Raw genomic sequence first — 25140 nt, 5'->3', positions numbered from 1 at the left:
TAAAAACTTTTTCGAGATTGTGATAATGGCTAAAGCGGCATCACTGAACGCGATCGTTGGGTATTTCGTTAGTAGCGCGTTTGCCGGCCGACGAAACAGGTGTACAAGAAAACAAAGCCACCATAAAATAGGTAATTCCAAAGCGACTACCCCCATAATCAATTCGGAAATCAGTGGAGTTATTTTGAGGCCGTTTACATATTTAGTTCAACACGAGACCTTATAACCATTTTTGGCCAAAAACCGAATAAGACTTTTACTTATTTTACCTGCGCTGAATTCCCCGCGTGCGTGAAGTAGTGAGTGATAAGATTAGACACATGGGTAAATGTTCCTCCGTGTGATAACAGGCAATTGGAACTTGAAATAAAATTAAAGTGAATAATGTGTAAATAAAAGAAACCAAACTTGGTGAATTAGTCATTGTGAATTGAAAGGAATTAGTGCGAGCTCCACATACGCAAATCTATACATATGTGCGACAAATGACAGTCATCAGCGTTGCCCGTAAACAAATTATGATAAAAAAGATAAACCTATTATATGGACAGAGGAGATATGCTCATATGAGCAGCTTCCGGCTCTCGTACCGCTTAAACTGAAATGTCCAGTGGAAAATTATCTAAATTGGACTGCGAGTGCTATTGAACCTGTCGCTGATATTGTTATTGTTATTGTTATGCTTGTTGTATAATGATACTATCGAAGATGGGGAGAAAATATAGAACTAATATTTATATTTACATATATAGTAAGCCGTATAAACTACCCCTTTCAAACAAGTTTTAAAACTAAACATTCGGTCATAACCCAAAAGTAAACATCGATAAGGAGACTACAAAAGTGAGCGTAAGGCTGAAACTTATATTGCTATAAATTGGAAAAGCGTGGCGAACGTTGTAATGGCTAAAACAGCGGGCTTCAAATGTGGTAATATATCAAATGCAAAGCCATGAACGTGATTTTCGTGAAAATCTGGATCAGGGATCTTGTAAATGGCGTTAGAACAAAAGATCAGAAGAGCGCACAATTAGTCGTGGGTTTTGTGTCTACTACAGGCTATTGTCACTAGTTATTCGCTTGGGTCATTGGCATTAAAATTGTAGTTACCATAGAACAGAGGCTTAAAAATGATTGTTGCACAAAGAGTTCCCCTCTGTCTCTCTGCCTCTCTCTCTCCCTCTCTCAAATGACGTCACTCAGGTGAAATGCATTGCAATGAATTTATTTCCATTCGTTTCAGTTTTGGTTTTAATTCGGTTTTCCCTCGTCGGTCATTAATTGGCAGACATGCAACTATTGCAGCATGGCCATTGTATTACATACGTATGTACATATGTATATATGTATAGTACATATATCCGGTATAGAGCTCCTATATTCGATGGGCATTTGAAGTGGTCAACGGGAAATATTAATAATGCATTTCTAATAAATAGTGTGCAGCAAAGAGTGCGTGTGGAAAAAGTGATTCAACAAGCTGGTGATCGAATACCCTGCTTGAGTGGCGTTGACTGGGTTATCAGTTGCAACATACAAGATACATGTCTTAAATTATTTTATGATTAGATTTTAAAAGCTTGACCACTGGCGGGTATTTCCGTCGATCCACTGAAAAAAATGTCGCCATACTTATGATAATAATATAACTTACTCATCCTTAAGATAGATGACTACTTTTAATACTTACTCATGCTTAGGATAGGTAACTATTTAAAAGGCTCCTTAAGCAATAATTATTTCTTTTCACTACTTATTTCTCTCAGTGCTCGACTGTGGCTTCTAATATCAGTTGCTTGTGTGCTTAGGCAGCGACAGCGCGTGAGAGAAAAAAGTTATGTGAGCACTGCTTTTGTTTGGCCCATTTGTTTTGCCTGCGCTCTTTTCCGCTTACCTCCGCTGGAGTGGGAGGGGCAGGGGCAGGGGCAGGGGCGGCCAGGTGGCATTGGGAGCGAGTGAGAGGGGGAGTGCAGCTACCTGGGGCACAACTTGCGACACCTTTTGCCGCCGATCGCGAGTTCAGTAGCAATCGGTAACCGGCGACAGCAACAACAAGCCCAAACAGAACCATTACTCGAACCCAACGATATTCAGCGGACTATAAACATATATTCACATATATAGGTTTAGAAAAGTGCACCATGTAAAGTTCAGCGATTACGGTAGAGATATGGTAATGCAACGGTGGACGTGAACTCCGTAAGATACCGCTTGAAATATCGCCCAGATACATTTAATGGGAACATTACTCAAGCTCGTGTTTTTTGCGCCCTTTCAGTTGGCTGTAAATGCGGTGAATGCGTTCAACGGTGGATCTTCGCTTGCACCTTTGGCGATAGACGAGATACGTATACGGATACAGATACAGATACAAATACAGAATGGCCTCCAACAACAGCAGCACCACCGATCTGGACAGCCAGGTCAATGTGGAGGATTTGCCCATTACGTTCAAGGTGAGTGTCCACATTGCGAAATGCGTTTTCAAATTTTAAATGCTGTGAAATATGTGGCGCAAGTTCAGGTACCAATCCGCATAAATACCTCTTACGTGTGTGACCGAAAGTACACGAAGAAAAATGAAGTGGTATTAGGTACAAATATGATAAATATGATATTAACTCGATTATAAAATATAAATGATTTTAACTCGATGCATCCAGTGTGCTTAAATTAAACAGTATATATCTTTGGTCGAATGGTTACATAAATTGTTATTATGAAAACTCATATACATACTTTAAATAAATCTCATTACTTAAAACCTATTAATTTGGCTATACTCACAGTTCAAATATGACTCCTAATTTTTTGTTTAACTATTTTTCTGAGTGCATAAGCGAACAAAAGCAGACAAATGAACATAATACCTCCCGCACAAGAGACATGGCCAAAAAAAGAGCCAGACACGCATGCGTCACGCCCTGCTGAACTTCAGTTGAGGGCGGTGAGGGGAAAGGGGCGTGGCAGTGGCACCACATGAGCAACAGCAACAGCAACAGCTTTCTGGCTTGGCTGTGGACATCCGGTCGCAGGTCGGATGCAAATGAGGCGACTCTAACGGCAACGCATGCCCAGCGGAAACCAATGCCACCGATGAATAATCCCACATCATCCATGAAAACATATTATCTTACTCACGTAAAATAGGAATAATATTTGGTTATGCAGTGAATGGTGAATTTTTTGAATAAATGTCATTACACTAGATGTTGCACTGTTAGAATCGGCCTTTCCAACCATATTAAGTATATATGTTCTTGATCGAGATCAATATCCGAGTCGATCTGGCGAGATACTCTACTATAGCAATATTTCTGGTTTATTTTTAACTCGTATTAATATGAGGCACACATTTTCTTTCTGCAGGTGAAATACATTGGCTCCGAAGTGGCACGTGGCTTGTGGGGCATTAAGTACACGCGTCGTCCGGTGGACATAATGGTGGGCGTGGCCAAGAACCTGCCACCCAACAAGGTGCTGCCCAACTGCGAATTGAAGGTGTCCACCGACGGTGTGCAGCTAGAGATCATTTCGCCCAAGGCGAGCATCAATCACTGGAGCTATCCGATCGACACGATCTCGTATGGCGTTCAGGACCTGGTCTACACAAGGGTCTTTGCCATGATCGTGGTGAAGGACGAGTCAAGTCCGCATCCCTTTGAGGTACACGCCTTCGTTTGCGACAGTCGTGCGATGGCGCGCAGGTTGACCTTTGCCCTGGCCGCCGCCTTTCAGGATTACTCGCGACGGGTGAAGGAGGCGGCTGGCGAGGAGGAGGGCGATGCCACGCCCAGCGACACTATTACGCCCACGCGACAAAAGTTCGCTATTGATCTGCGAACGCCGGAGGAAATCCAGGCTGGTGAACTGGAGCAGGAAACGGAGGCGTAGTTATTCTGGTGATCCTGCGTTGGCTCCGTCAATGTGTTGTGATGTGTTAGTTACTTAACGTCCAGTGTTCACTGTATCTGTAAATTGTGGTTCTCTCACCTGGTAGTTGCCTCATACAGCTAATTACCCAAAGCCTAAGTGTTAATGCGATTTGTAAACGATTTTCTATAATAAATTACGAATATTGTATGTTTGACTATTGAATCTGTTGCAATACCCTTCGCAGTTCGTTTCCTAAGTCTTTTGTTTTTAAGCACATATATAAAAATGCTTCAAAAAATTATTTAGGAATTTGGAATTACTATAATTTGACCATAGTTTATATATACTCATTTTAGGTTGTTTCTAAGCGTACCATCTCTACCGTTCAGAAATTGAATGCGATTAGGCAACACACAGGACACTCAAACTTCTGCACGATGGAGTTGATTAGCTGTTTACTTTACTTATTTTACCCGCCTATAGCAAACAACTGTAATATTTAATTTTTAATATTTTTATTTTAAGATTTTTTGCAATTTTTTTTTGTAGTTTGTTTCTCTAACTGATCGGAACAACAATTCTAAACTTAAATTTCAACGCTCGTCCGCAATTATCCTTTGAGAAATGGCCATAAAACTAGGAAATCAAAAAATTATTAAATACAACTTGCCTAGGTGCAAACGAGTGGGATAGCGTATTGGGAACTAGGAGGTGAACGGGGTTCCGGTTCGGGCTAAGTGGGAGAATAATCCTTGCCAGGATTGGTATCTATTCCTCGCTATATCTCCCCATATTCCTTTTTAGCTGGCATCGGCGCGGAACAGGAAACGTCGCTTGCGGGCGTCCATCTTGGGTTCCCGCACTTCAGGCTGGGATTCAGTTTCCGGCAGAGCATCCGTATCCACTTTGCTCACCGTTACGGGCAGCGTTTGCACCTTGGACATGGCGGGTTCGGCGGCGGAGACGCGCTTGTAAATGGGCAGGATGACCTCCTCTTTCTGCTCGGCAGTGGACGCCGCCTCCTTTGTGGGCTGAGATTCCGGCTCCAACTGATCTGGATTGCTCTGAACCAAGGACATGGGCTCATCACCACCGGGCGTGAGTATCAGCTCCATGGGAGCCAGCTGATCCTTCTTGGGCGTCTGATCCAGACGCTCCTTCACCAGCTCCACGATGTCCTCAATGGAGGGCATGTAGGCGGCCGTGACTAGACTCTCCTGGGCGTCATCGTCGTGGGAAGCAGTCTGCTCGGGCGTGGCCACCAGCTCAGCCTCCGACTCTGGAGCAGTCTCTTTGATTTCCTCGGGAGTGCTTTCCTTAATTTCTTCAGGAGCAGTTTCTTTGGGCTCCTCTACAGGGGATTCCTGGATTTCTGCACTAGGAATTTGTTTGACTTCCTCAGGAGATGTATCGACAAGTTCTTCGGGAACGGTTTCTTTAGCTTCTTCTGGAGCACTTTCCTCGACCTTCTCAAAAGCAGATTCGGATAGCACCTCTGGAACGCTTTCCTTAGCGACCTCTGATGCCTCAGAGATGGCGGGAACAGGCTGGATTTCCGCGGGAATTATCCGGACTGGGATTCTGTAGTCCATGGGCATATGCTGCACCTGCATAATGTTGATGATCGCAGAGTCCTGCATCATCTCGGTCTTCTGGGTCTTCTTGTCTTCGGTTTCCTCCAACAACTGCTCCTCAACTGAGGCAGTCTTGTCCACGACCTCGGGTTCCGGAAGTTTGGCCTCCTCAATAGACACATCTGCATTATCCGCTGGCAATATACTCTCAGCCATATCTGCACTATCCGCTGGCAATATACTCTCAGCCAAATCAGTCTCTGGTTTCTCTTCGTTCTGTTTCAGGGTGTTCAGAAAGTCGGTGATCAACTGTTCCGCTTCGGCGGCCATCACGGGATCCACTGGCTTGAAGCCTCCCAGGGACTCCTGCGCCTCTCCATCGTGAGTGTTGTCCAGGATTTCTTCCACAAGCGGACTGTGCTGTTCCATTTCAGGGGTGGCTGCCATGCTCTCGGGTGCATCTGCTGGCTTAGCTGCCTCCAGAGCTTCCAGATTGACCAAGGGTTCCTCATTGGAGGTGCTGGCCTCCATAATAGCTGGCTCCGATTTTATTACCTCGGGTTTAGCTTCAATGATCTCCTCCACCTTGGCTGGCACTTCCGGCTCTTCTTCGGCTTGGATATCCTGGGGTTTGAGCTCAACCTCAGGCTTAGCTGCTTCTTCTGGCTTGAGCTCTTCTTCCACTTTAATTTCTTCTTCTGGCTTGGGCTCTTCTTCTGGCTTGGGTTCTTCTTCTGCCTTGGAAGCTTCTTCCTGCTTGGGTTCTTCTTCTGGCTTGGCCTCTTCAGTTATCTTAGCTTCCTCCTGGGCTTCGGGTGCTTTCTGAATTTCCTGGGGCATTGTTTGATCTAGACTTTCCACTATGACTGCCGGAATTTCCTCGATGGCTTCAATGGGCTTGACATCCTCGATCCTGGTATCAATCGCCATCTCCGAAGGTACGACTTCTTCAGCAACGGGCTCTGGCTGAACGAAAGTCACAGCTGGCTCGGAAGCCTGAACTTCTGGCTCCTGGACTGCCACAGGAATAACTTCCGGTTCCGCAAACATGGTCTGCAGTTTCAGTGTGGGTTGGGGCTCACTGAGTTGAACCACTGCCTCTGTGACCGCCGGTTCATTCTCCACCACTTCCTCCACTGGTTTCACAGTAGTTGGTGGCTTATTGAAGATGGCTGGACGCTTTCGGATGCCATTGAAGAGCTCATTTCGCATGGGTGGAGCAGCAATTGCAGGTCTTTTCACCTGCGGCCTCTCCTGGTTGGGTCTGCTGGTGAACCTCTGTGGCTTCATGGGCTTGGACTCCACTTCGACGGGTGCAACTGGCTCGGGAGCAGCTTGCACCTCCGGTGCAGCAGTAACCGCCACTGGAACCTTTCGCTGCGGCTGGGGCTTCCTTCGGTTGGGCTTGGGCTTTTGGGTCTTGACTGGCTTCATGGGCTTGGCTGTCTGGACTTCTGGTTCCGCCGGCACCTCTGGCTCTGACTCAACGGGTTCGGCTTCGGGCTCCGATTCCTCCTTCTCCGGCTCCTCACTCTCAACGGGAGTGGGCTTGCTTTCCTCCTCCGCAGCACCACCAAAGTTGCCATTTAGTTCGTAGTATCTGGAGCTATCCTCGCAATCAATGGTCATGTCCTCGCGTCGCATGCAGGTGAACGATTCCTGTAAGGAAAGTTTAATATATTTTAAGTAAATCAATGGATGCTTTCAGAGAACACCCACCTGACTGAAGATGGTCTCCTCGGGGCAGATGAAGCTCCAGCGGAAAGTATTTTCCCTGCCATCAGCATAGGTAACCGGCAGGCACACGTGGAAGATCTGGCAGTCGTTCTCGACATCGGCATAGTAGCCATAGGTCTTGTTGGCGCACGAGAAGTTATCCGTGATGTCCGACCGTATGGAGGTGGCGTTGCTGGGCAGGGTGAGTGTGCCCAGGGAAGCTGCTTCCGCTGGAGCCGACTCATCCTCCGTTTCGGTTTGTTCCGGCATTTCCACCTCAGCTGGCACAGGTTCCTCGCGCGTTACGGGCGCTTTTCGTTTCTGTTCGATTTAGGAAAAAAGAAAAAATAAACATTTAATATTAGATTCACTATGTTAATATTCATTATATCCATTTATAGAGGATAGTGCGATCTAGTTTCTGAAATCTAAGCTGGCTTGCATCCTATTCTGATTTCGTATCCTATCTTCAAGCCAGCTGTACGATTCATTCGGCTAACGAGCTACGTGATGAGCATGGATAATCGCGTGATAGAGCACGTGACTCTGCGATCAACTAGGCACCCGAAAAATTTCACTTGTGTTCTAGTTTTCGTCTACGAGGCGGTCAGTGAAAATTAAATTGAATCGAAACGAAACGAAACGAAACGAATGGTTTTCAATCAAAAAGGTGAGTTAAAGCCCAGCCCACTGTGCAGTTCGCACCTGTTGCAGCCCTTTTATGGGTCGCGCTGCAATTGAAGTCACTTTCGAATGGAACGCTCACATATTATCACATAATATGTTAGCCATATGGATTTGTTATTAACTTATTATTTTGGGCCTTGCATTTCAATGAGTTGGTGCCAAAAAAAACATTAACTTTCAGTTGTACGTAGACCTTTTCCGAAAAAGGATCTTCCCCCGCAATGAGTAATGCAAACTTAAAGATTATGGTACTGAAAATTCTTGGAAGCTTTTGCAGTGATTTCTCTGGTGAATTTTGTGCCGGCTTCTACCTGTCATTAAGCCACCTGCAGTGCCTATAAATACCATAGAACCGAATTGTCTTGGAGTCTTGGCCGTTAAAAAAGGCTAAACGCCCGGCATACCAAATAAGCCAGGCCAAAGAAGTAGCAAAAGTGGAGGAGGCATTCATCGTCAGTCAGACAGGTATGCAAAAGCGAGTGAGTCCAGGCCATGTCCCATTAAGATTTCATCGTATGGCTCGGCGGGCCGGCAAACGCAAGCAACTCACTAACAGTTTCCCATTTCCGTTAAGGCGAACGGAAGTGGTCTGCGGTGGTCAAGCTGTCTGCTGTTTGGATATCCGACCACTGGACTCCAACACACTCACCTGGTGGACGGACAGCGGTCCTGCGCTGCAGGTGGCCGTCAAAAGAAGCAGCATGCACAACGTTTTCCACATTTTCACACACAGATTGTTCAGTTTTGATCACTCTATATTGTATATCACTCAGCTCGTTACACTTTGTCTAAAAACACATGCGATAATCCGTTTTCTGCGCTTTCGACTCTTTTTTTCTTCTGTTGGTAGTGTTAAATAGGTGTGTGGGCTGCGTTTAATCCAATTCGATATCCAGGCTATGTAATTGGGGTAAGACCAGGGCTTGCACTCGCACTGCGGGCTCTTTGCACACCTGTGAGGCACCGTTGGCTGGAAAATACTAACTGCCACCGACCATCGAGCTGCCCAATTTATATATTCTTCGCGTTGATTTATTAAGAATGCAAAAAGGCAGAGAAACCAAAGAGTCACGCACACACAGAGAAGCCCGAAGAAAGGTGGGCACTACGTACTATGTGGGTACAGTAACAACTCAATTACAAGCACCATCGCACACCACACCATTACCTTTACAGCTGAAACCCTCTGCTCTTCTCCGCAGACGTGACATTGCGCATACGCACCGTGTGCTGTTGTAATGGTGTGCGTGGCGGTAAGTTTGGCGCGCATGCGCTTAAAGTGTGCCGCCGCATGTGGAACGCAATTGTGTGTGGAACCTGAGCGGAGAGCCAGCTGAAGAGCGCCACGAAATATGATGGTAATGACCATGATCTTGTAACATCTTAATAAATTACTACTAATGAAATGTTTACTTCCAAAAGGTAGGAAACTTTTTGAAGTGGTTCCCCTCTAATTAAAATGAAATCCTTTATTAAAACCCATATCTTCATAGACATTTGAGAATCCCGAAGTTCCGGCTGCAAAGTATTTCCAAAGAAGCCAGTTAGTTGGGTGACAAACTTTTATTACCGAGAAATTGTTTATCCATTAGCAGGCATCCAGAATGGCAGTTGGGTGACGAAGACACGAGTCCGCAGAGCAGATTACACTCGAAAGATTACCACGGCGACGACGTGAGATTGCAATTTTATAGTGTGTTGCTGTGGTATCATGCTATATGATTCTTCTAGAGATGGGCAAACCAAAATTCGACAGGGTTCATTGGCTTGGCCCTGGGCGATTTGCGTGGAAGGATTATGCAACAAACGAAATATCATCATGCAGTGGCTTTCACACACCCAAAACTAAAAAAAAAACTAAAAAAATAGAGTTCGAAAAACCAAAATAAACCCCATTCGAAACTCCCAAAACAAGCGAAGCCTATTAAGGCGCATTAGCAATTTAGAATGGTTTGCTACCATTTCGCATGCGAACGGGGGTCGTCATCGAAGTCCACGTATTTTGTGGTGCCGTATTACGCGACAATTATGAATTTCTAATTTCATGTTTCCCCTCTCCACCCTCCCCTGTGTTCTATCAAAATCACGTACACCCACAGCTGAAAAAAAGCGAAAGCTACAGAGGCCAATGGCATCGGAAATGGCTATTTAAACGGCCAATATTTATGGCACTTCTTATTAATTATTTATCGACTGGCGCTAGTTAGTTGTCATGGCTGTACTCACTCGCACAATCCAAAGGCGGCTGATCAAAGCCGCTTATTTGGACTATCTGATTATGACTATCTCAAGTTGTTCATCTTGTAACCCAACTGAGAGCTCCTGGCATAGTAATGAGACATAGTAGGGATTGTGGTTCTGAAAGATTAAACTACCATGTTTCACTACTTCTACTTCATCTTTCCACATCTTGTAGATAAAAGTAAACTTCCTTTTTCCCAAACATATAATAGTAACATTTGTTTCATTTACCATTAAACTAAACTTATGGTATTTAATCTTTTTACTTTTTATTCATAAACAATTAACCTTCTTGAATAGTTCGTTGTCCTTTAAGGCATTAAAAAGTTACTGAATATGAAATGTACTTATTTATCTATTTTGTCAATTATTTTCTCTATAAACGATTAGTGACTAATTCTGCGAATAAGTCACAGCTGACTTCTTTAAGTCAAACTCCTTTAGCACGATCATTAACATGCCTTCATGCACTTTATTGCACTTGGCAACAAAGTAACTCGAAGTGCAATTTGCATGAAATGTTTGCCAGTAAAAAAAGCATAAAGGGCCCAAACCAAGAGCGAATCGTGAAAAGATAAGCCAGTTGACAACAAGTCGACGTGTTGAGGTTGAGTCTGAAATTCTACGTCCAAGCAAAAAGCAGAATCATGACTGGAATTATGAAAAATATAATTATTAATAGAAGGAGGTGGTGGTGGTGGAAGGTGGGCGGTTTGCTTAAACGGGTATTATTTTAAAATCAAGTGGAAAAAATGCAGCAGCGAATATGCTTCTCGGACTTGGACTTGTACTTTTTCTTTTCGGACTTTTGGGGTTTTCTGTCTCGATTATAATGCAGCGAAAAAACACATGTAACTTTCTAAAATGCAAATGGCACTGCAATGGAAAATCATGAGTGCTTTTCAATTTCAGAAGCATCCGAATTTAAACACGTGGGCGTTGGAATTGAAATGTGATATCGGCCCTTCATTTTCTGCCACTGATCACTGAGTCGCGTGCACGCTGCGTATACGTGATATGTCGATATGGCGATGGGCGATGCAGGCCCACTTTCTAGCGGCACTTAAATTAATTAAGTTTCCATCAAATGCCCAAGTTGACAGTTCAACTGACAGCGGCACGTCGCCACCTGTCACTTAGTGGAGCATTCCTCGGAACGCGCATAGAAATTATCCAAAAACTTATTTGCCATATCATTTGACCCACGCCCACGCCCATATCCACGCCCACGCCCACACTTCCACTGACACTTCCTTTTGGCCAAAATCCATTGATACTATTTATGATTTTTCGCAAACACTGCACGTTGGTCACCGTTATTCCACCCAAACGCAATCCCCCATTGAGCAAACATTCGCGCCGCGAGAATTTCAATTGATTGTTTTAGTGATTTTTGCTTCGCTCTTTTTTTGGCAACTTATCGAGAACAGATCGTATCTGCATGATTGATGGCCAGGAGCCACACCCACCAGACATCCAGATCGACACCACCGCCCACCATAGACATAAAACAAAGTCCAAAGTGCACTGCAAGCAACTGAAACTATTGAAAATGCAACACTAATGAATTAAAAGTTGTTTATTAATTTATCAAACATTAAAATACCATTTTGAAATGCTTACTTCTATTGAGTTCCAATAGAAATGGGCTTTCGTTATTTCTTAAATAAATGTTATATTTGATGGATAGTTCCAAGAATGCTTTACATATCCAAGATTCATACTAGCTCCATTTCTTTCGGTGCAAAGGCGTTGTTTAGAAAGTGCTGAAAACTAAACTATTTCTGTTTCTCTTACGATCAATTATGTGGCACACGTTTGCAGACACCTTCGGTTCCAGTTCCAATTCATTCCGCTCCCAACCAAGTCGAGCTGGAACTTGGACTTGCTCCCACGCATTGGGCCAAGTCAATTGAATTTTTATGGCCAATTTCATTGATTTTAATTTTGCTAATGATAAGCATTTCTTTGCACGAAGCTACCGCTTGATAACGAGCGCGTTGCGGCATGTCAATTTGCTTTTCCTCACGCTGCATTTTAATGGCCCCAGGTTTTCTTTCAATTAATTTAAACAAGGTCAATATCAAAATGTAAAAGCCAAACGTGTCAGAATGCGTGTAAAGCTGATTAGGTGTAATTTGACTTTCTTTTCGCCTTCCTCTGAACTTTATAAATTAACTCGAAATCACACAAAATTTTCCATATTCCTGCGCACAGTTTTACTCGGCAACCTTTTCAGTTTTGCCAGACAATCCGTTCAGATTTATTAGCCATAAATTTGCCGCTCGACTTGTCAGACGTTTGTCAAACACAAATTTAATGGCTTATTACAAACAAATTTTTGGGCATATCATTTGGCATTCCGCGCACAATCTGCGCATGCGCAAATTGTTTTGGCCCACAGCGACACCCAACAAAATTAATGGGCTCCTCAGACGCGACTATTTTGGGCGCACTTCTTACCCATTTGGTATTACCAAGAGCAGTAGAGCCCAGAATTGGGCCAAAGAATTTCGAATCAGCAGGTGAAACTTCTTTCGGAATTCCAGCCATTATTGACCGCATTCTGATTGGAGGAACCCAAGTCTGCTGCTCACACACCCCAAAATGGAAGCAGGAAATGATGGGGCACTTATGATGGCAAAATGTTGGGAATAAATGCTTTAACTTATCAAATAACTCAATATTCATATATCAAAGTGAGCCCATAAAACAGCATGCATCCAATTTAGTTTTCTTTAATAAGCATCATATAACATACGAATACAATAAATAATTGGCATAAATAACTTATGTCTAGTTTGTTTGCTCGCTGCGAATGTATCCAAAACAGTTCTTCGATTTCTCATTAAAGGTAAATTTGTAAAATTTAGTCATACATTTAAGGCATTGCACTAAGGGGGCTAAGGGTTACAACTAAAATTGGTTTACTGGCATTTCGTTCATTGTGCTAAAATTAATTTTGCTCTAGGGCCTTAGGGATTATTTAATAATCAGCGTCGTACCACTTGAATGTGAATTAAATAAATACATGTATAAATAATGTCTCCATTGGAGGTCAGAGTTCATCTAATGCCACTGGCCGTACTGATTGCGATAGGCCAGGTAGTGGGGATCCTGGATCTGTGACTGCTGCTGCGGCTGTCGCACCTGGTAGCTGTCCGTGGAGGAGTCGGTGTCCTCGATCGAGGGATCCGTTTGCAGGGAGCGCTTCCAGTAGCTACCCGGCTCGCTCCAGTCGTCGCCGTGATCCTCGTAGTGGTGCTGATGGTGGGCATGTTCAACGTATACAACCTAGTTAGAAAATATGCAAAACGTGTTCCGTGAAGTGAGAAACACCAGAGGAAGTACCAAAGAGGCCCAAGAGTGTGAGTGGTTCTGTTTCATATTTGTCATATTCGTGTTTTGTGACTGTATCTGTAACTGGTTATCTGGTTATCTGGGTAACTGGGTATCTGGGTGTATCTGAGTTTCATGTATCTGTCTGTCTTACAGGAGCAATCATTTCGCTTCATCCGCCCAAAACTCGTACTTACACAGTGTGAAGGGAAAGACTTTGGAAACGAACTCTGAGAACTGTTTGAGGTTTTTGGGTCTTAAAGTGTATACTGTTATTAGAGAACACATTGATTGGGTTTTTTCTGTTTCTTGTATTATTTTTTTGTTTTGTTTTTAGAGTTGTACGTTCCGAGAACGTTTGTGAGCTGTCCAAAATTTTACCATATCTGAAACCAAAGAGGTCTGAATTTGTTAGCATACGGCACATTTTGGAGTCGTTAGGTTGTTGGAACTCTGGTGATTGAAGCTTGAAGAGGTTCTGGAGCTGGAGTCCCCAAACAGTTAGGGAAGTTAGAGCGCTCGGGTGTTTTGGAAGGTATCAACGCATTTTACACATTTTATATACATCATTTGTTGAAGAGATAGAGAGTCGAGAGGCAGGGGCAGTTGGAAAAAGATTAGCAGAGGTACACAGAAAAACTGGTGATCATAAAAACGTAAATTTTTAACAAAAAGAGTATTTGATTAAATAGAATTTAAATTAGGTTAATAAATAAATAATACATTTTTATGAATTTTGAATATAATATGAATATAAAAGTATGAATCTAAAACTTTAAATTAGGATTACAGTTTTTGCTCTTATTTAAAATATATTTAGACTCTTAATTTATGTTTTTAGGATCAACCATTAAATCAAATTGAATTTTCTTTGTACATTTTGAGGTGAGAACCCTTAATTTTTGCTGCACAACAAACAGCATCGAAAACAAACCTTGGCCCACAAAATTGGTTGTTCACTTATGACTAGTGTAAGGACATTCTTATCAGAACTGAAAGAGTGCAGAAAATCCATTAAAGTCGGGTCTATCAACCTTGGTCTATCAACCTGAACATGATGTTCGTGTGTGTCGGTACAGTAAAACCGGAACAAAACTCACAGGATCTGGGACCCAAGCTCAACTCACCTTAGATGGCGGACTGCCGCGCTTCACATCGATCCAGAATCGGGCTATATTGATCAGCAGACCGATCAGGGCTATGGCAAAGAACTTGACCTGCAGATGGGCGCCCAGGATCTTCAGCAGCAGTTCGATTTTGGCCTTCAGGAAGCTGCCAATCATGATGAACTTGGCAATGGCCTTCTTCTTCTTCTTCTTCTTGCCTCGGGTCACTGTATAAATTACGATGAAGGATAATCAGAGGGAATGAGGATGCATTAGTATCGTTTTGCTATGGAGTGATCACACTTACTTGGCTAGATGGAACAAGAAACGCAAATAACATTTAAATTCTTCGCTTGGGAGGGTGGTGTTTGTTAGTATGAACTGCAGTGCGCGTTTGGTGCGTTAACGATAACGAAACGGCATTCAAAAACACAAGCAAAAAGCAGGCAATTAACTTAACTTAGTTTAAACCAAAAACTTATAATAACTAAAATAACTTAAGTTTCTTTTGTAAGTAATCTTCAGTATACCAATGATTTGGTACTGAAGCACAGAGCAGCGCCACCTACACGGCTAAATGAATAAGCTTAAGTTTCAGCCTATGTTATGTAGATGGCGCCACAACATTTTTTTGAAGTAAGCTTTTCAGACTTGGAAAAAAAAAGAATGATAAATGCCTTTACGTAAACAAATAATGTACCTACATAATTTAAATAATAAATAATACTAGTAATTATTATATATAATCCTGGCAAGCTTTACCCCTCCACCAGATCTAAAAACAAATTTATAAACCAGTCAAATTAGACCAGACCAATGGAACAATATAGAATATTTTCGGTAAATTGCTTAAAATATTATATACTTAAAATAAAAAGTTATTTTTGTAAGATTCCCAAATGCGTTTTAAGCATATGTGCACCGAAAAAACTCTATATCATAGACAAAACTGGAAACTTAGACATAGAAGGGCACTAAGTTGTGCTTGAGAAAACGGTGCGCAAAAGTCATGTAAAACCACACGCAGCAAACAACACACACCTCCGTTACTTCTACCATAATTAAGTGGGTTCCTGTGCTTGCGTTTTCCCCCGCCGACTCCCGACAGCACATCATCCGCGTCCGCCAGTTCGTCGAGCAGGCCCAATCCCAAGCTCAGGTCGCTCTGCTCGTGCTCCACCACGGCTGACCCGTGTTGACCCTTGCGCTTCCGCTTGCCCTTCATGCGGCGCTTCTGCTTCCGTTTCCTCATCGGTTTGCCCACGGATTCGGTGTCATCGGCACTCCCATGACTAATCACCGAGGAGCCGTGCTCATGTCCCGAGTCCACCTCATGGTGCTCCGGTGCCGCCTGCACCACCACCAAGGTCGAGGGCTGTGTGTCCGACCCTTGACCCTTCCGCTTGTTCTTCTGGTTCTTCTTGCGTTTGTCGCCCTTTTTGTTCTTCTTGCGCTTACCGCCTCCTGGCTTTTTTAGCGCACCCGCCGCAGTTTCATCGCCATCCTGCAGCTCGATAAATTCCACACCTGAATAAGGGAATATCAAGTTAGTTGCATAGAAAAAATGCCTAAGAAATATTCCTAATCCTTACCTGTTGAAGTGTTGTCCTCGGCTAAGACGGGATTTTTCCCATCACCTTGGGTTTGCGCTGCTGGCGCTCCACTGAAGACACTTGGGGTATTCTCCTTTTCGGTATCACTCTCTGGTGCTGAGACCGCCTCATCCACGTCCTCGTCTTCGTTGTCAGCTTCCGCCCCTGGCTCCTGGTCCTTGTCCTTATCCTGATCCTGTTCCGCCGTGCTGTCCGAGTCGTCGTCCTCCTCATCCCGATCATCATCCTCCTCCTCATCGTCATCCTCCTCATTATTGGCATCCGCCTCCGCATCCTCATCATCTGCATTCTCCTCCTCCTCCTCCGCGGCATTGCTGGCATCATCCGCATCCGCCTCATCGTCATCTTCGGCACTATTGCCACTCTGGTCAGTTTCACTATCATCCTCCGCCGCTTTCGGTGTCTGCAGATACTCGTATTCGCGACCTAGGAAGCTGCAGGTGATGGCCAAATAGTAAAATACAAAAAAAAAAAAGAGAAAAACAGGAAGATGAACACTCTGGTGAAAATCTACATTCAACCCGTTTGTCCACACTCACCCGTCCATGGATTCGGCCAGGTATTTCTTCATGTAATTCGTGCCGATCTCAATTTTCTTCAGTATCGTCGATGGCTTCTCTTTCACGGGCAACTCCGAGGTGCTGTAGCCTCTTCTCTCGATCGTGGCGTTCATCTGCCGATCGGCCTCGACTGTCCCAAAAATAAGAAATAAATGGAAATTATTTGGCGAAGAAAGAAAATGCTTTCGATTTTAATTGCTTTTCCATGTAAATGCCTAGCACGTTTCCTGCTTTTTTTTTGTGTTGCGTGTAAAATTTGCAACCAACTCCTCCAAACTCATTGATTATCACACTTAGTGATCACAAAACCCTGGGGGTTTCCTTGACTTTTTCTTAGAGTCTCACCCACAAATAGTTGTTTGAACTTGGAGTTTAGCTGGGAGGTTGGTGAAAATGCCAGCTTTTCATTGCTGAGATTTTTATATGCGCACATGTGTGGGAAAAATATTTTCCACTAACAAAGGAAGATGGTGCTTGGCTTAAGGCACTTTATATTTAATTTAATGTTCCAGTGACATACTTTACAGAATGTACCATAATAATGAAACATAAACATTGCAGTTTTTTTTATTTCTGAACTGGACAATCTTTTATTAACTGATCTTTTATTAACTGAACAATGTTTTGGCAATCAACGATTTATTTTAATAATTGGTTATATTGACATAAGCTCACCCTTAAGTTTCTGCCATTGGACATTCAGTTCTCCATCCCAAACATCCAGTATCCGACCGGATTGTTGGCGGGCACAAGTCCAGGGTTCCGCTCTGATGGGACACAAGGCCAGGTCCAGATACGGTGATACCTCTGCAAAAAGACAGAAAGAGATCAGCGTAAATAAATATAGCAAAACTAGTCAAATATTAAATGGAAAACTGCCAACGAATTGGGCAAACGGGCGATTGACAGCTCGACTGACTTTCTGTCTGGGCAAGCTCAGTGGGGATTTGTGGTCTGATTTGGCCAACATGGTCATGGCTATATGGCTCTAACTTGGCGATCTTCAGCCACTGCAAATATTTGAGTGAAAGTATGTGTGACCACTGACCACTGACCACTGGTACCACTGGGCAATCATTTCAACACCTTGTGCGGTTTTCCTGACCACCGATGTGCGGTGCGTGCAGATGCATCTTACTCCCCCCTTTGGATATCCATTATCCCAGTACACAAGACTCGATGTTTAGATGTTCGCGGCGCGAGCCATGTTTTAGTTAACATCGCAGATTGCCATCAATCAGCGATGGAGTGAAAAGCTCAGCGATTGCCGTCAATTAAAATTATTGCTGCATGTCCAGATTGATCGCATCTTAATTTGAGACCATTTAATCGGGAATAAATTATTTTGACGCAGCGACAATGGCACTATTAAAATGCTTATTTAATTTACACAAAACATGCAATCACATATAATATAGTAAGTAGCAATATTCCTATATCACCTGGCGCCAAAAATTTGTTAGCTTGCAGACATTAATAATTTTCCTCTCTCTCTGATGATACACAATTCCCAGATTTTCGCACAAATTGAGCAATTTGTTTGCTACTTAACTTCATTAGCATTTGCTTAGGCCTTTTGTTCATTTAATTGCCATGCTGGTAGGTAGGTACATGCAATAGGTCGTGATAAGTGAAAATGTATTGCTACTTTGTGTGGATTTTCTCATGTCGTTAGTTGTCTGTTTGTCACAATTTATTTGGCTCATTTCACTTTCAATGGCACCGACAGCGACACAGCGCGTACTTTGACCCAAGGCTTCGCTAATATTTCCAAATTCAATGCCGAGTGAAAGCCGCGAGGAGTCGCCACAAGTACCCGGCTGTGAGAAATTGTTTACCTGCAACTCGTGGTGACATCCCATAGATAACATCCTGCTAAATTCAACCCACGCCGCTTGAAAACCGAATAGCAACAAGGAAAACCTGTGCCAGAATGCACAGAGTTAGGGAGCCAAGGAGTGCCAGGAAGGGAAATCGACGACTCTGGGGAAGTCGAAGAAAGCCACTTCGTGATGCACTCAAAGGAATATTTTTGGGTGATTATTTATGATTTTTAGTTAAGCAAGTATGATGAAAAACTATATTCAATACTTAAAAACATAATGAAACAACTTTGTAATACTTTGTTATACTTCTAACAACACTTAATGCATATTAAAATATTATTAAATGAAAATATGAAATAAAAGCTTGACTAATCTTGAGCGAGCAGTATTTCTTGCAGTGTACTCCCCTGGCGAGCATCTTCGATATTTGGCAGCTGTCCTCTTTGGCCGACAAATGTGGCACATTATTTCCAGCTGCTTAGCAGCCATTCTGGCCAAAAATCCTACACAAGTTGCCATTTGGCATTTGCCATTTGGTCCAATGATTTCGCCTTGGCCTCTGGGCTTTTCACTTTTCTTTAACATTTCGCTGGTAGCATAGGGCGTATGGTAATTCGATGGCAATGCCAATAATCCCTGTGCCCGCTAATATCCAGTATCAAATGAACTTTCACTACAGTGGAGGTTTATGCGTGGCTTACTTGTAGTTATATATTTACTATAGGTAGTCACTGAAATTGCTAAGCCTCGGCTTGATGATGGGTGACGCATTTGGCTATGGTAATGTGGTAGACCCTAACTTTTCCAGCTGGCCAACTGTAAACTGCTGCTGGACTGCTGGGCATGTGGGCCAAGTTGCCGGCCATTTGGCTAATTCACCTTGCCTGAGGAGCGGCCATAACAGTAGCTCGTAAAATATTAGCATAATCACTGGAAATTCTGATTTATTTTTCCTGGCCAGATCAGATTAAGTTGTAAACATGAAATGCGGCTGCGGAGCATCGTGTGCGGCATTTGAAAGTGAATCGTTGTACTGGAGTCTTAAAATAATAAAATTTACTGCAGATTTTTTTAAGATTTGTTAGGCACTTAATGCAATAGTCAATAAGTGAATTATTTAAAAGTGAAGGTTAAGTGGGCTTACTTTTGAAATCTAAGCCTACAAATATCTCTTTGCAATTTAAATAATTAACAAGATTGCTTTACAAAACCATTAAATTAATTTTCAAACAGTCTTTAAATTGATTCTTTCTGTCTGAGCTTGAAGCACTCTCCATATAATTCCCCGCCAAACCTTTTTGTGTAGCTGAATTAAATACAATGATCTAGTGGTTTCGGCATTTAAAGCATCTCAGACTGCGTTACAAAAGAATTTTATGGCCATTATAGAAATCGGACGGAACAATATGGCACTCTGAACCGTTAGCGTGCGACCCATCAGACATATAGACATACCTATGGTCGGTCATATGGACATGTGAGCATGAAGAGCTCTGCCGAGCTTGAAACTTTAATAAACTTTCACTGGTTTCGATCTGGCGCAGAATTTGAATTGAAGACACCGCCGACGACGACGAAGTCAACCGCAAGTTAAATGCAAACTCAAAACCCAAACAAGACATGGCCGGCAGCTACAACTTGAGCAACATCGCCGCACATGTTGTATATTGATTGGAGCTCCACTTTGACTAGGCAAATCAATGGGTGCACTGGGGGAAATCTGCTCTAGATCCTTAGAAACTTCTCTAAAAGCAATAATCTTATATTGATACAGTGTAATCCATAATCCACACTCCATATTCTTATGTAAATGATCACAGAACTCTTTCATAAACACAGTAAACAAAGTTAGGAGTTTTAAACTAGCAGTGGTTCTTATTAGTAAGATTTTGATTTGCAACAAGTTTGTTTGGCTTTTATGATTGACATGTTTTTGGTTCAAATGCAATGCTATTTCAAGCATCTCAAGTAAGAGTGTTGATACTCAGCAGGATCAGGTTTTGTTTATTAAGTGAGAAGTGTCCGCCGAGCAATTATGGAAATAGTTCCACGCGTTTTCCTGTGTGGCATCTGGCTGCAACTGAAATAGTTGCTCCAAATCCCAATTGCTGCCACGCAGAAAGCAGAAGCAAGTGGCCCAAGTGGCGAGTCAAACTTGACAGATGGAGACGCAGTTAGTTACAGCTTCATGTGGCTCCAGTTTGACCATCTTTTCAAACTGGGCGAGATGCCAATGCCGATGCCAATGCCGATGCCAGCAAAAGCGACAATTAAAAAATGAAATTATATTTCATTCCGGTGAAGCGCAGCACTTTTCATTTTTGTGCGCGACGACCATAAATGTCGCCAATGTTGCTCCGTTTAGGAGTTTGCTTAGCCATGGTTTCCAGTGCGGCATTGTTTGCCTTTTGGCCAGACCCGTTCGGACCGGGCTTATTTAAATAGTAGGTGACTTGGCTCGTACACTCTCACATACAAATATGACGGTTATAACCCAATTACGAGTGTTTTTCAAGTTTTTCTCTTGTTTTTGTGCGCCTCGCTTGGCTTTTGGTGTCGGCGCAATTTGTACAAGCCCCCGGAATGGAGACGCTAGTGCTTCTCCCTCCTCCTCCTCCTCCTCGGGATAACTCCCTTCAAGTCTGGGTTGGCTCAACACCAAGTTGGTGTAGTCACCATCACCATCCGAATCTGACAGTATCGCGACTATGAAATCAACTTGTTTGTACTGCACGGCTGTTTATCCATTCTTATTGTTTGCGTTGCCGTTGTTATTGCGCCTTTTACAGGTGCTGCTCTTCGGGAGCTTTGGGGTTTTTGGTAAAGTTGGGGGCTTGGTTGGGTCTTATATGTGTTTTGTAAGGAACAAGTAAGGTCTTAAAATCAAGAACATCTTAATTTTGTATCCAATACTTTGTGGGTTCCACAAGATAAGTCTTTGAATATATACTTGTCTAACAGATTTCTAAAAATTACCTAACAAAAAAGTAATTTATTAAATTAGCATGTAACAAAACTAAGTAATATTAAACTCAAAGTTTAAATTTTCGTGTATTTTCTTGTCTTACATTGTAAGATAATTATGATTAAATGCTACACATTCCACTTTCTAAATGAATGTGCAAAAATATTTGGGAAAACACATCACCCACACCATATTCACATTCCCCCAACCCTTCGTTTATTTCCACTTCGTGACTTTCCTAATTAAATTTACATATCTCAGGTGCTCAGGTTCAAGTGTATCTGATATTCGTTTAATCGGCGGGCAAAACGTTAATTTGTGTTTTGCTGCCCGTTCTTTAATGACTCGACATGTCTATCGTAACACCCAACCAGCCGCCCTTCTTTTGGTTCTGGTTTAGTTGGTTATGACCCATATTACATGCTCAGAAGCAGATCGAGACGCCAAGTGCCCTAAACGATAACGAGGTGTATGCTTTTTGCTTGGTCTTCATAGTGTCTTCATTGCACTTGTTGCCTTGGCTTTGCTAATTGTTCGCCATGCACTTGAAGCTCGCTTTAGCGGCTTGGAAGCAAAAGCAACACAGCAGCGGCCAAGAAAAAAGTGTCGTACGCTCCATAACGTAACAGAACCAAATTGGTAAGAAGCTAGTCGCATGCAAGCTAGTTTGTTATGCTGCATTGCCCATGGAAGTCACCTGATTGGCAGCCTATAAAATGTCGCAAGTTTATGTGCTTTAAAACTTAAGGCAAATGAGTATTTCAATTAATAAGCCATTAAAAATGCCATAAAATTAAATTATTTAGTACTAAAACGGGTTGTGCTATTTATTTTTGTATGAACTTTTAAATGAACTTCTTTACGATTTTTTCTTCAGGTGGAAAAGAGTGTGCTGGCCAAGATTGATGCCTGGCCTAGAGTGACAGCTCTGATGGATCTGTGGCCACTCTGGTGGCTCATAAATCTCTGGATTCTATGGCTTCGGTGGCAGTGACAGTGGCGACTTTCGTTTGGCGACTGGCCGATTATATAATTGCCGAACGCTAAAATCGCCACTCTCACAGCCAGCTTAATGAACTAAAATTTCACTTCAATAAAAGCATTTTACTTAGGGCTTTTGTTTATGTTTTGTTTCTTTGTCTGTCTGCTCACTACTACTCGTTATATTGCACCACGAAAAAATACGAAATTAAAATACAGAGAAATTTGGGAGCTGCGAGAGACACTCAGCAGATTTGATTGGAGCGCTGTCTTACCATTTAATCGTCGTCCAACCTGCTGGCGAGCTGGTGTTAAAGCCAGATCTGAACGATCTGCTTGGCGGGCTGGCAAACTCCAGGCATTGGCCAAAGAAATCTGCGTTGGCAGGAGCAGGCAGATCAGGCCTGCTATAACTGTCGGCTGCCAGTCCATTTTGTGTAGTTAGTATAGCCCCCTCTCCGCTCTCCGCTGGTCTTCGATGTGGGTTTATAATATATGTATGTTCACTAGCACCGTTAGATGAAATCAGAAATCTGGTGAAACCAAAGTCAGCAGCACACACACGTGATTTATATACGTTTATCGGCACGCACAAGAACAACGGCGCTTTGTTCCATTTTCAAATTCTATTTTCCAAAAAAACCCGAATCGAAAACCCCGCACGAATATATTGTTTGTTGTTATGGATAGATGGTTATGTGGTTATGTGGATGCACTAGCTCCTCGGCGATCTGCTCACGACCAAGTTCAAGGTAAGATTAAGCCATGACGCGCATACGTAAGAAGTTTTATACCAAAGCGCGACTTAAGAGAGTGCGATGTGAAAGCGCTCATGGCGCGGCTCTTTGGAAAGTTGGCAGCCGTGGTGGCCAAAAGCGGCTCTCTTCTAACCGCCTGGGTAGTTGGTACATTGGTAACTTGGCTACCCACCTGGCTATTGACTTGTGGCTGGCCGGTGTGGATTTAAGCAAATGTGCGGCATGCACTGAACAAACGGATCAATTAAGCTGTCCGCTATGCGCATTTTCAGTGTCACACTGAATGCGATACCTCGGGAATTCTCTCGGGGATGGGGTTCAAAACATACTCGTATGTGAACCATCGAACTTTGACTTGACCTTCACGGTGTCGCAGGTATTGTGTTAGCAAAATTTCTTTGTAAACAAAAGGCGTTTTCTGCTTAGCCCTAACAAAGAAGACATATTTAAGCCAGCTTCGGCTTTCTTTGTATTTGTATTATTTAATAATAAATCCACTAGTTAGCCCATTTAAATCCTATTAACTTGAGAGCTAAGCTTTGCTTTGACTAAAAAGGTTTTTGTTTAACTTTATATTGATCTTCAATACTTAAATAAATTTAAATAAATAATTTTATCGTTTATCACTTTAATTAATTTTTAGGCAAAAAAGTTTTTTTATTTCGCCAAAAAATTAAAAAACTTTTAAGAAGCCAACCCAATTTATTAAATAAAATAAACAAACACTAAAACTACACCGATGCTAGCTAAATCTTTATTTAACCTATCAAAAACCAAAGTTTTTCTGGCAGAGTACTAAATAATCTGCATCGATCATCAATGAATGCCATGAATAACCCGCAAGTCGAACTCCTCTTTTCACTGCCAAGTGTGACACATGAACTCCTGGATATCATTCGAAAGTCGTTCGTGAAATGCTAATCCTGTGGCGAAATGCTTGTATGGCAGATGCAAATCCTCTATTGGGTCAAAAGGTTTTTCCATGAAGATTTTCCTCCCAGTAGAAACTACATTTTCTTCCACATAAGTGAAATAATAAATAGATCTTCAACATACACATTCATCGCTTTTACCTCTTTCCTAACGAAATTCGTTAGCACCTCGCAGTATTGCATCAACAATTGGTTAAGCAAATAAAGCAAGTTTAGGCAAACTAAAAAACAGTTGCATCATTGATAAATTCTGGTTGAGAAAAGACACGTTTCTTCACCTGTCGAGCAAATGAAAAATGAAAGTTTTTTATCTGTTAACTTAGGTTGTGTCCATAATTGATTTGGACAATTCGCAAACTAATGCTATTTGAGTGTAAGGGCTGGGCCTGCGTCACCAAACTGATCTTATAAAGAGTAAACATGAGAGAACGCCCTCCTCGAAAACATTGACACGCACAAAAAGAAAGTTTGCACAACTTATTGATATTTTCAGATTGAAGTTTACAACAAGGTGTGACCGAATCGGGTACCCAATTCCATTTGGTCAACGCACTCGCACACTGCTCGAATTTTTGATTAGCCCCCGAATTACGAAATTATCCATTGTGAGCGGCAAATTAGCGAAGAATTCGTGATGAACGCTCGTTTATACGTATATATTTACTCGTAAGTAAGCTGGCATATCTCCCACCCATATCATATATCAATTTCACTTTCAGCGGACAGGCGACAGGCAATTAAGGAGACATAGGGCTGCCAAAGATGTCGCCAAGGTAGTTGGTAGCCATAAGGTAGCTGACTTACCCGTTCCCAGGCCATGTCCAATTATCATGTTAGAAAGAGAGTGAGAGCAGCCAGATCCGCTGACAGCACGTCCCCAGCCCCCAACTCCCGATTGATGCTCATACATGGAAAGAAATCACTACAATTAATGTCTTCGGAAACTTCCATTTCATATTCTCATAA

General features: G+C 42.6%; 3 protein-coding genes across 4 annotated transcripts; 1 reads left to right on the top strand and 2 right to left on the bottom strand.

The window, feature by feature from the left end:
* Positions 1–53: 53 nt before the first annotated feature.
* LOC6532802 lies at positions 54–4083 on the top strand. Of its 2 annotated transcripts, none has more exons than XM_015194128.3 (3): positions 54–131; positions 2279–2456; positions 3370–4083. In XM_015194128.3, the coding sequence occupies exons 2-3, from the start codon at positions 2382–2384 to the stop codon at positions 3892–3894; spliced, it is 600 nt and encodes a 199-aa protein (XP_015049614.1). In that variant the 5' UTR covers positions 54–131; positions 2279–2381; the 3' UTR covers positions 3895–4083. The 2 variants fall into 2 exon arrangements, with proteins under 2 accessions (XP_015049614.1, XP_002093539.1); XM_002093503.4 differs by lacking the exon at positions 54–131 and adding an exon at positions 1967–2199.
* A 302-nt stretch (positions 4084–4385) lies between these two features.
* Positions 4386–8822, bottom strand: LOC6532801 (titin). Its single transcript, XM_002093502.3, has 3 exons — positions 8503–8822; positions 7170–7487; positions 4386–7109 (listed from the first exon to the last, which is right to left on the bottom strand). Exons 1-3 carry the CDS (start codon positions 8572–8574, stop codon positions 4677–4679), a joined length of 2823 nt encoding a protein of 940 aa, XP_002093538.1. The 5' UTR covers positions 8575–8822; the 3' UTR covers positions 4386–4676.
* Positions 8823–13050: 4228 nt separating this feature from the next.
* LOC6532799 (protein starmaker) lies at positions 13051–23228 on the bottom strand. Its single transcript, XM_002093500.4, has 7 exons — positions 22760–23228; positions 17388–17519; positions 16692–16842; positions 16132–16586; positions 15581–16066; positions 14561–14766; positions 13051–13388 (listed from the first exon to the last, which is right to left on the bottom strand). The coding sequence occupies exons 1-7, from the start codon at positions 22914–22916 to the stop codon at positions 13164–13166; spliced, it is 1812 nt and encodes a 603-aa protein (XP_002093536.1). The 5' UTR covers positions 22917–23228; the 3' UTR covers positions 13051–13163.
* Positions 23229–25140: the final 1912 nt, after the last annotated feature.

Source organism: Drosophila yakuba, chromosome 3L (genome assembly GCF_016746365.2).
Source record: "Drosophila yakuba strain Tai18E2 chromosome 3L, Prin_Dyak_Tai18E2_2.1, whole genome shotgun sequence".
Classification (NCBI taxonomy): Eukaryota; Metazoa; Arthropoda; class Insecta; order Diptera; family Drosophilidae; genus Drosophila; species Drosophila yakuba.
The sequence above is the reverse complement of the archived record's forward strand: the minus strand, read 5'-3'. Positions and strand labels throughout refer to the sequence as shown.

Coding starts and splice junctions, on each gene's coding strand:
- LOC6532802 (XM_015194128.3), top strand. CDS start 2,382: ATGGCCTCCAACAACAGCAGCACCACCGATCTGGACAGCCAGGTCAAT. Junction 2,457..3,369: donor ATTTGCCCATTACGTTCAAG/GTGAGTGTCCAC, acceptor TTCTTTCTGCAG/GTGAAATACATTGGCTCCGA.
- LOC6532801 (XM_002093502.3), bottom strand. CDS start 8,574: ATGTGGAAAACGTTGTGCATGCTGCTTCTTTTGACGGCCACCTGCAGC. Junction 7,488..8,502: donor GACCGCTGTCCGTCCACCAG/GTGAGTGTGTTG, acceptor TAAATCGAACAG/AAACGAAAAGCGCCCGTAAC. Junction 7,110..7,169: donor AGGAGACCATCTTCAGTCAG/GTGGGTGTTCTC, acceptor CTTTCCTTACAG/GAATCGTTCACCTGCATGCG.
- LOC6532799 (XM_002093500.4), bottom strand. CDS start 22,916: ATGGACTGGCAGCCGACAGTTATAGCAGGCCTGATCTGCCTGCTCCTG. Junction 17,520..22,759: donor GGTTGGACGACGATTAAATG/GTAAGACAGCGC, acceptor GTCTTTTTGCAG/AGGTATCACCGTATCTGGAC. Junction 16,843..17,387: donor CCAATGGCAGAAACTTAAGG/GTGAGCTTATGT, acceptor TTTTTGGGACAG/TCGAGGCCGATCGGCAGATG.